The sequence below is a fragment of the Cebus imitator genome, unplaced genomic scaffold, assembly GCF_001604975.1.
Source record: "Cebus imitator isolate Cc_AM_T3 unplaced genomic scaffold, Cebus_imitator-1.0 Scaffold24, whole genome shotgun sequence".
Classification (NCBI taxonomy): Eukaryota; Metazoa; Chordata; class Mammalia; order Primates; family Cebidae; genus Cebus; species Cebus imitator.
Window position 1 is genome coordinate 11069417 of NW_016107339.1, and position 11052 is coordinate 11080468.

The window sequence follows — 11052 nt, forward strand, 5'->3', positions numbered from 1 at the left end:
ATTTCAGAGTGTGGAGGAAGATCTGAAGGGTGGGATGGGACCAGACAATGAAGAGCCTGTTTCCGTCAGATGCCGAGTGGCTGACAGTGTTGCATAGGCTCCAGGAACCCGACGACTTTACAGCAAAGTAGCAGTGTGGCGGGCTTGCATCATGAATTGGCTTTATGTGTGCAGCAGGATTTCTTCAATGTGTTAATTTTCAGTGAATTTATTTCATCATGGATGCAGGAAGAAACAGAAAGAAAAAGGGGGAAAAGACATAAAAAGAAGTGACAGGGGTGGAAATAATGGATAGAAAGAAAAGAGAGATGGAGAAGGAAGAGAGAGAAAGGAGGCAGCCCAGGAGGAGGCAAGGCAGACCCTGAACGGTTCAGGGGCTAAGCTCAAAGAGCTGCTTGGGCTTTTCCAGGCAAATGCCCTCTGGCTTCTTGCCCTGGCCAACCACAGAGGACAATGTGAGGCGAGTTGGTGTGCTGATGTGTTTATTGCTGGCCCTGTTTGTTTGTTTGTTTGTTTTTTTCTGGTGTTGCATGGTTCTGGGGTGGAGGAAGAGGAGGACAGGATTGTGGCTGGCATTGACAATGGTCCTTGGGCCGGGCTCTGGGCTGCTGGGATCCTTTGGTGGGAGTTTGTGGGCACTGAAGCTGAACTTTTGATGTCCCTAGGAGGGGGCCTCTTTGTGGGTGCCCAGAGCCAGGTGGCCTGTCCAAGCCTGGAGATGGTTTGCCCTAAGCTCTTTGTCTCTGTCTTTCCCCACCCTGGCAAGAAAGAATTAGTCCTTGAGGCCTGGGCTTCTTGCCTGTGTAGCCAGGATGTCATGCTGGGCTGGGGAGCCCGTGGGGGTGGCAAGAGCAGCCGCTTCCAGATTGGAGCTGGGAACGCAGGGGGAGTCCGTGAGGGCCAGCTTGCTCCCCACCCCCAGTGATGAGTCTGGCTTTCTCTCCCGTCTCACAACCCTTGGAAGCCAACCTAACAAGCTCTATTAAAGTTAATGAAACGCAATGATTCCTCTGTTTGCTCAGTTACAACTCTTTAACGAGTTGCTCTTGCTTGCTTGGCTCTCACAGAGGAATTCATTTGAGTAGCCAGGGCTTGGCCTTTGTCCCCCTAATTTTTATTGGCCCATTAACAAGATCAGATACTTTGGCTGACCAGGAATATCTAGTACCCAGGTCCCAACAAACCCCATTGGGTGGAGTTTCAGGCGACCTTTTGAGTCTAAATTAGCCTAAAAACATGCCGTCGCCCTTCCTCCCTCTGTTGCTTCCCTATATCCAAACTCAGTTTTATATGTAGGTACAGTAGGAGTATGCAGAGATTTCAGAAGTTAGGAGATGCTTTCCCAGTCTCTTTAGAATGTATCTCAACCCACTGATTTAGAGAAGTTCCCAGTAAGAGTTCCAGCTCCTTTGGTTTAAGGGCTTTCCTCCACCATTTAAATGGAAATATACTGAAGCTTGTTAGTCATTTATACCTTGCTGTGAATTAGTTCATGTTGTCACTTTAAGGGGGTTTGGGAGTCTTCTAAATTGTATACAAACTTTTGTTCACAGTATTCATTTTTTCAGGGAGAGGTTTTCTATAGCTTTCTTCAAAACTTCCATAACTGCCCCCCATGCACACGTATACACACACATACATACTCTCTCTCTCTCTTTCTCTCTCTCTCTCTCTCTCTCTCAAAAGGTTAACAGCCTCTATGTTAGTAAAATAAGAGTGGGCCATAACTGGGGCACAGAAGACAAACTCTCTTACCCTCACCATCTGCTTGGCCAGGCCTGCCTCTAAGGAGAGACCTTCCCCTCCTCCTTGAGTTCCTTATCCACAGACCTCCCATTGTCACCACAGCTCAATCATGTGCTTCCCAAATCTTAAAATCAACCTCAAGTTGGTGGGGAGAGGTCAAGAGGAGAGCCCTTGAACCCTATGTCGATTTACATGCCGAGGCTATAAATGATAGGTTTACATGCTGGTGTAAATACTCATAAACTCGCAGTAAGTGTAGGGCATCACATGCTTTCAGTGTCCAGATCCTCTGCAGCCCATACAGACCTGGCGTTCTCAAGGTCAGGGAGGAGGAGCGTGCCAAGCTGGCAGCAGCTAGCATGACAGGGGCTGACTGTGACTATGGAGGAAAATAGCGTGCTTGGAGTTGGTCTCTAAACCCTCATCTGCAGGGTTTCGAGCAGGTGGCTTCTGCACAGTGGTGCCTTGGCATGACTCGCCCTACTGCTTAGCCAGCCTGACTGTTCTTTTGGGTTATAGCATTGTCTCCAGAAGGTCCTGGTTAAAATGCAAAGGGGCTTCTTGGAGGGTGACTTGGGCTGATTGGCTGGCTGGCCGTCACTCAACAGAAAGCAGAGACCCCACACCAGGGAGGTTAAGGTTTGGGAGAAAGGTTCAGGTGGGTCAATACCATAGCTATATGAAGTTGATTTAAATAGCTTTCCAGGTGCTCTCCCTAATTCCATTCTTGGGGGCTAAGTATCTATCCTTCCTATGGCCGCCAGAGTCAGTTTAAAGCTGGGCCTTACAACCTCAGCATGAGTGACATTTGTTGGGGAGACAATCCTATGCATTGTAGGATATTTAGCAGCATGCCTGGCCTCTACCCACTAGGTGCCAGCAGCACTCCCTCCCCTAGTTGCAACAGCCAAAAATGTCTCCAGACATTGACAAATGTCCCCTGGAGGAGGGGAGTGAAATAATCTCCCTATCTCCTCTTCCCGCTGCCACACTGAGAATCTCCATCATAAAGTATAAGTCAGCCCATATTACTCCCTGGTCAAAAATCCTACCATGTCTTCTCATTGTTCTGAGCATGAAATCCAGCTGTTTGGCATGGCCTTCAAGGCCCTGTGTAGTCCAGCCTTGCCTCCCTCTCCTGCCCCACCTTGTGCACCTCTGCTGTCATCCACCATCAGCCTTTAGCCACACAACCCTTTTTGACATACCTAGATAAGCCAAGCTGTTTCTTGGACAGGGTGGAAGATGGACAGATATGGGCAGATTTGGAGTAAGTTTCAGAGGCCCTAATTTCTTTAGATTTTACTGGGAGACCTACTTCTCTCTCTGTCTCTCTCTCTCTCTCTTTCTCTCTCTTTCTTTTTCTTTCTTTCTATTTATTTCTCTCTCTCTTTCTCTCTCTTTCTTTCTTTTGATGTAGTTTCGCTCTTGTCACCCACCAGGCTGGAGTACAATGGCGTGATCTTGGCTCACTCCAACCCCTGCCTCCTGGGTTCAAGCAATTCTCCTGCCTCAGCCTCCCGAGTAGCTGGGATTACAGGTGTGCCACCACACCCAGCTAATTTTTGTATTTTTTTAGTAGAAACAGGGTTTTACCATGTTGGCTAGGCTGGTTCTGAACTCCTGACCTCAGGTCATCCACCCACCTTGGCCTCTCAAAATGCTGGGATTACAGGTGTGAGCCACTGCGCCCAGCCTAGGGAGGCCTTTTCATATGAGCTTATGGCAACTTGTAAATATTTGACTTACTGAATTATTTACTTTTGTTTTTCTCTTCTCCCCAACTACAATGTAAGCTCCATTAGACCAGGGACCATGTCTGGCTTGTTCACTATTGTGTCCTCATCATCTCCCATACTGCCTGCCACACAGTAGGTCCTCAGTGATTACCTGTGGAATGAATGAATAAGGGTGGCAGGAGTTCAGAGAGGGACTTTTCTGGAAAGTTTAGGGAAGGTGTCTTGGGCATGCTGAGGCTTGAAGCTTGGGTAGGAAGCAGGGAGGGTAATCTAGGACAGTTTAGGGGATGGCAGAAGCAAGGGCCTAAAGAGTTTCACAGTGGCCAAAATGTACTGCAATTAACGGGCAGGAGGAACTTGTTGTGGGGCAAAAGGACAAGTCTGGTGTGAATATGATTCTCAGTCTGAGTGGATCCAAGGGGGTGAAGTAGTTGAGTCCCCTAAGTTGTTGAGGAAGTGGGGAGGGAAATCAGTTAGGTTAGAGCCTAGCAAAACCAGGGCCAAACCAGGGAGGTGTTGATTGCTGAGCCTGGAGTGTAGAATTGTCTGAGCCACAGAAAGATGATGATTATTCCTCCCCTAGTATCTGATGTTGGTGACCTTGACTTCTCTGAACCCCTCAGATCCCCAGAACCAGCTCTGTGATGATAAGTGAAGTCTAGGGACTGACTAGACACATGAGCCTAGATCTGTGCAAAGAGCCCCATGACCCAAATGGGAGAGGTCCAGGGCCTGGTTCCATCTTCCCTCCCTCTCTTGATGTGTGGCCTTGCTCAAGGCGTTGGATTGCAGTGGACCTCCATGTCCTTCTTTTGGAAAACAGAGTTAACAATACCTGCCCCATTCAGAGGAGAAATGAGGTCATGTTTGTGCAACATTGTGAGCTCACTGGAGACAATGAGTGTATTCTTCTTACCAGTAACAATAATAATCATTACTGCAAATCTAACCAGTAAATATATCTCCTCAAAGCTGGAGTTGGCCCCTCAGTAGGATAGCAATTAAAGTTTTTTTAAAAAAATCTCTAGGTGGGGGAATTTTCTGGCCGCATTTTGATCTCTGGGGTTGATATCATTGTGGGAGGGAGAGAGGCCTGCAGCAATCATTCCTCTTAGTTCCATTCAGTTGTACTTTTTTTTATCTCTCTTGTCCTTGAGTTCTCCTCAGTGGGTTTTGTGATTTCTCATCCTCCTTCAGCCCTAAAGGAAAGAAGCCCCTAAACTCCCCATCTCCATATTCACCCACTGTCCCATTCACTCACATAGTGACCTGGCTACTGGAGATCCTGGGCATTCGAGCATTGGCCACAAACAAAGTGGTCTGTCTTGAGTACTTGATTCTCTTTCCTGCTCATCCCACTTAGTGAGCCAGTGATTCCCAAGCTGAGCTGTGCATTCAGAGCCCCTAGGAGTGGGTCCATGGATTCTCAGGTGATTCTAATTTAGTCAGTCCAGCACCTGTCTGAATTTGACAATTGCAAGGTTTTCAATCATTGGTTGTAAAATGTGTGTCCAAAGAAGAGTGATGCTTATACAAAGGCATTTTGGCAGCTTGGGTCAAGCTGGCAAAAGACCCTCTCTCCTGCCACAATCCACAAAATGACAGAAAAACTCTTGGAACAAATAAAATAGTAAATTCAATATCATGTGATGAAACAAGAATTATCAGCAGATCAGAAATGTTGGATCTCTGAGAGATAAACAATGTCAAAGCTATAAAGAGGTCGAGAGCGGTGGCTCACGCCTGTAATCCCAGCACTTTGGGAGGCTGAGGTGGGCGGATCACTTGAGGTCAGGAGTTCAAGACCAACCTGGCCAACATGGTGAAACCCCATCTCTACTAAAAATACAAAAAAAAATTAGCTGGGCATGGTGGTGTGCACCTGTAATCCCAGCTACTCAGGAGACTGAGACAGAAGAATCACTTAAACCCAGGAGGCAGAGGTTGCAGTGAGCTGAGATCATGCCACTAGACTCCAGCCTGGGTGACAGAGGAAGATTCTGTCTCAGAAAAATAAAGAAAAAAAGCTATTAAAAAAATAAAACTGGCAGGGTACAGTGGCTCACGCCTGTAATCCCAACACTTTGGGAGGCCAAGGCAGGCAGATCATTTGAGGTCAGGAGTTCGAGACTAGCCTGGCCAATATGGTAAAACCCAGTCTCTACTAAAAATGCAAAAATTAGCCAGGTGTGGTGGTGGGTGCCTGTAATCCTAGCAACTCAGGAGGCTGAGGCAGGAGAATCTCTTGAACCCAGGAGGCGGAGGTTGCAGTGAGCCAAGATCATGCCATTGCACTCCAGCCCAGGCGACAGAGCAAGACTCTGTCTAAAAAAAGAAAAAGAAAAAAACGGAAGGAAACCACAGCTAAAACATGCAGAAGACCGCTATGGAAAAAAGAGTGGTTTGGGGGACTTCAAGCCTGAGACAACAGACTCAAAGGAACCGGGGGAAGTCCCAGGGGTATTCCTGAACACCAGTGTCCAACAGCTAGCAGCAGTGGATTTGCCTCAAGGTGCTGGCCTAGAGAGGTGAGCAGTACTCCAAGTAGCTACTGACACTCTGGGAGAGGAATAGGGACCCCTGAGCCAAGAGAAAAGCTGACAGCAGGCCACTTACCATTGTCCCACACCCTGTAGCAGGGACAGGCTACAGTGAACAGAAAGCTGGCAAATTAAGGAAGAGCAGAACATCAGTAATCACCAGAAATTTCATGAAAAATATAGCCATGATAGGGAGTAGCTCTAAGCCAATATTGCCCATAGAACTTTCTATAATGATGGAAATGTTCTATATTTGAGCTGTCCAGTATGTAGCCATATACCACATGTGGCTATTGAGCAATTGAAGTGTGGCTTCTGCAACTGAGGAACTGAATTTTTAATCTAATTAAGTTTTAATTAAATTTAAGCAGCAAGGCTCTACTATATTGGATAGCATAGCTCTAAACTTAACATGTGGAAGCATTAATACCCAAAGTAATAGAGATAATAGAGCAAATAAAAACAGAAACCAATACAGAAACCAATTTAGTTATTATCTTCAAGAGATGCAAAATAATATTAAAGCCATTTAAAAGAATCAACCAGGAGTCTGAGAAATTTAAAAATTGATAATTGAAATTCAAAACTCAGTAGATGGTCTAGATAGGTTTCATGATCTGGTTATCAGGAAGACTGACCTGGGAAAGTCTCCTTAAGCACAGTAAAAAAGATAAAATGACAGAAAGTCTGAGAGAAAAAAATTAAGAACCATCTGTGGGATAGGCATTACAGAAAGCTAGAGCTTCAGAGAATAGAAGAGGGAAAATAATTAAAGAACTAACAAAAGAAAATTTCCCAATTGCTGAAGAAAGAAATTAATCATTAACTTGACCTTTCCCAGGAAAAAAGACTTACACCTACAGATATTATAGTAAAACTTTATAGCAATAAAAATAAAAGAAGAAAAAAGCTTAGAAGCTTCTGGAGAGAAAAAAGCAGGTCTTCAATAGAATAATATTAAATTGGCATCAGACTGGATGTTAAAAGACAATGAAATATTATCTCCAAGGCTCTGAAGGGAAATGAAGTATTCAAGTGGGAGAGGAAAATTAAGATTTTTTTTTTTTTAATACTGAAAAAATATATTTTTTTTTTTTACAGGAAGAAAGTTTGCCACCCTAAAGAATGTCCAGGGGAGGTGCTTCAATAGAAAAATAGTGAATTCAGGAAAGAGGAAGACGTGGGATGCCGAAACTGTGGTGAACAAAGAACCTAGTAAAACTTTTAGTGAAGTCTGAGTAATTATTGAGGCATAATGTAAACATTTTAAAAATAACAATTTGGAGCAATAATCTACCCAGATGATCTCAACTTGGGAGGTGGCAGGTGGGGGAGGAGGAAGAAAGTTAAATAATGCTAAGGGAGAAAAAATTCCTGCCTGATCAGCTCTAGACATTGATAGAAAACCAGAAGTTAAAGAACATAGGATTCATCTGCCTTGGAGGGTATGGAAGAAAAAAAAAAAGATTCAAATTTAAAGATAATCAACAGAAGATGGAGAATTGGAAAATCAACTTCCAGGTCAATAGAGTGAATTAAAAAGATGGGGAAGGGGGCAAAGAAAACTTCATCAATCTAACAAAAAGCAGGGAAAGAGGAAAAAGATAAGAAGAAAACAAGGTAAAGAGGAAGCATAAAATAAAATGACAGGGTAAGTCTAAAAATATCATTAATAATACATGAGAAAAGAGAAAACTTCCCATTAAAGGGCAAAATCCTTCTATACATATGATGTTTATACAGATGTATTGAAATTGACAAGAGCATTTTGAATACAAACAGATAGGGGAAATATATTAAGCAAATGATAACAGAAAAGAAATATATTAGTATCAGACAAAATGACATTCGAAGGCAAAAAGCATTAAAAGAAACAAAGAAAGTCTGGGCATGGTGGCTCATGCCTGAAATCCCAGCACTTTGGGAGGCTGAGGTGAATGGATCACTTGAGGTCAAGAATTTAAGCCCAGCCTGGCCAACATGGTGAAATCCCATCTCTACTAAAAATACATGCCTGTAGTCCCAGCAACTTGGGAGACTGAGGTGGAAGGATTGCTTGAGCCTGGGAGGCAGAGGTTGCAGTGAGCGAAGATTGCACCACTGCACTCCAGCCTCAAAAAAGAGTCAGGCACTGTGGCTCGTGCCTGTAATCCCAGCACTTTGGGAGGCTAAGGTGGGAGGATGGCTTGGGCCCGGGAGCTCAAGACCAGCCTGGGCAACGTGGTGAAACCCTGTCTCTACAAAAAATACAAAAATTCGTCGAGCATGGTGATGCATGCCTGTAGTCCCAGCTACTCAGGAGGCTGAGATGGGAGGATCACCTAAGCCCAGCAGGTCCAGGCTGCAATGAGCCGTGATTGCACCACTATACTCCAGTCTGGGTGACAGAGGAAGACTCAGTATCAAAACAAAACAGAACAAAGGGAATAGATTAAATTTTAAATCACCACTGAGATAAGTATGTACTGAGCCTTTTCAAAGGAGGCCCTGAGGCTCTGGGAGGTACAGCCACTTAAGGAAGGTCACACAACAAGGAAATGGCCCAGAAGAGATCAGAACTTCCATTCTGTCTCCAGAAGCCTTGCTTTCCCTCTCTGTTGCTGGCTAAGTGCTGAGTGACTCACCTTGTGGCTGCTCCTGGAGGGCCTGAAGAGGCCAGAAAAGCAGGGCTGCCACATACCCTCTGCCCACCCAGGGGACACGGGCTTATGTGTAGCTGAGACCCACCTGAGCCGTGGCTGGGCAGGAAATGGTCCAGGAAGGCCGGCTTTTTCTTCCGCCGTTTGCTCTCGATGCCATGGGGGTCTGAAGGAAGGCAGAGATGAGGACCCCTGGACCCCGACAGCCCTTCCTCCCCAGCCTGGGGTGGGACAGGGCAGTGGGGTCAGCCGTCCCCTCCCCAGAACCTGGGGATGGGGGTAGTAAGGGGCAGAGGCCACACACCAGAGCTGTTCAGCTCCCCAAGGACGTCAGGCATCCCCCGTTTCCGCTTCTTGTCTACGCCATAGCTGTCTGTTGAGGAGATACCAGGGACACACAAGAAGTAACCCATCAGTAATAATTAATTACTTTATTTATTTTTTTATTTTAGAGACAGAGTCTTGCTCTGTTGACCAGGCTGGAGTGCAGTGCCACAGTCTGGCTCAATGCAGTGTCCCCTCTCACAGGTTCAAGTGATTCTCCTGCCTCAGCTTCTCATGTAGCTGGGATTATAGGAGTATGTCACCACATCCGGCTAATTTTTGTGGTTCTTTTAGTAGAGATGGGGTTTCACTATATGTCAGCCAGGCTGGCCTTGAACTCCTGACCTCAAGTGATCCACCCACCTCGGCCTCCCAAAGTGTTGGGATTACAGGCGTAAGCCACTGAGCCTGGCCTACTATATTTTTAATGGAGTCTTGGCTGGGAGCAGTGGCTCACGCCTGTAATCACAGTGCTTTGGGAGACCAAGGCGGGCAGATCACCTGAGGTCGGGAGTTCGAGACCAGCTGGACCAACATGACAAAACCCGGTCTCTACTAAAAATACAAAAATTAGCCGGGTATGGTGGCAGGCACCTGTCATCCCAACTGCTCGGGAGGCTGAGGCAGGAGAATCACTTGAACTTGGGAGGCAGAGGTTGCAGTGAGCCAAGATCGTGCCTGGGTGACAGAACAAGACTCTGTCTCAAAAAAAAAAAAAAAAAAAAAATGGTGGAGTGCAGCGTCACAATCTTGGCTCCCCGCAACCTCCACCTCCCAGGTTCAAGTGATTCTCTGTCTCAGCATCACGACTAGCTGGGATTACTACATGTATGCGCTACCATGCCCAGCTAATTTTTGTATTTTTAGTAGAGCCAGGGTTTTGTCGTGTTGGCCAGGCTGGTCTCGAACTTCTGACCTCAAGTAATCTGCCTGCCTCGGCCACCCAAAGTGTTGGGATTACAGGTGTGAGCCACCTCACCAGGCCTACACACTGGCCTCTCTGTTGTTTCTGGAGCACCCCAGGCACAAACCAGCCTCAGGATCTTTGCACCTGCTATTCCAGCTGTTTAAAACACTCTCTAGAGAACTTCCCTGCTTAGTTATCCTCCTGCCCTCAGGTCAGCTGTCCCCTCCTCCAGGAAGCCTTCCCTGACCCCACAGCTGGGTCAGGTGCCCTCTTTGGGCAATGCAAGCCCTTGAGCACTTCATTCCAGTCCTGCCACTCTGATCATCATTGTGGGGGATCAGGCTGTTCCCCATTCTCAGGACTATACGCTTCATGAGGACACAGCTAGGGGCTGTGTTGGTCACTACTGTGTCTCTAGCACTACCGAGAAAAGGGTCAGGTGTGTGCAGGATGCTGAGGGGGTGAAAGATTAAACACTTTTCAAATGCCAGGAGACAGCTACTGTTTCTTCCATTTTGCACAGGAGAATGAGGCTGAGAGAGGCCAAGGCCACACAGCCAGTAAGCAGCAGAGCCAGGATCTGAACATTGTCTTTGTAGCTCCGAGCCTGCACTCTAGTTTCGGCCTCCTTCCCATCCCCGCTGAGGTCACCCCAAGGCCGAAGACCTAGTCTCCGAGGTGGTGGGTCACCCTGGGTCACTGTAGTTACCATGGTCCCGAGGCAGGTACGTGAAAGGCAATGGCTCGCTGCAGACCCCATCGGTGAGCCGCTGCAGGAAGACGTTGACTGTCACTGGCTCGACAATCTCCAGGTCCTCGTAGGGCGGCGTCTTGAACACAATGGCAATCTGGCGGTGCACGTCGGCCTGGGAGAAGTCAGCCCGACCTTCCCAGGAGGCTGTGCTGAACACCACTGATATGTCCTCTGGCAGGAAATGGGGGACAACAGCTAAGCCAGGACATCTGGGCCACTGCACTCCCAATCTGCCCAGCCTCCCCTAAAATCAAGACTAATATTCCTTTTTTTTTTTGATACAGAGTTTTGTTCTTGCCCAGGCTAGAGTGCAATGGCACAATCTCCACTCAAGGAAACATTCACCTCCTGGGTTCAAGCAATTCTCCTGCCTCAGTCTCCGGACTAGCTGGGATTACACTGC

At 46.8% G+C, this 11052-nt stretch overlaps 1 protein-coding gene across 1 annotated transcript in view; it reads right to left on the reverse strand.

Moving 5' to 3' along the window:
• Window positions 1–11052, reverse strand: part of LOC108299773 (transcription factor RelB-like) — a 17479-nt gene that overhangs the window by 5528 nt on the left and 899 nt on the right. Inside the window, exons 2-4 of the mRNA XM_037736209.1 lie at window positions 10605–10858; window positions 8969–9037; window positions 8753–8830 (exon numbers count right to left, since the gene is read on the reverse strand). Coding sequence (XP_037592137.1) covers window positions 8753–8830; window positions 8969–9037; window positions 10605–10858 — 401 coding nt within the window. The remainder of the gene's footprint in view (window positions 1–8752; window positions 8831–8968; window positions 9038–10604; window positions 10859–11052) is intronic.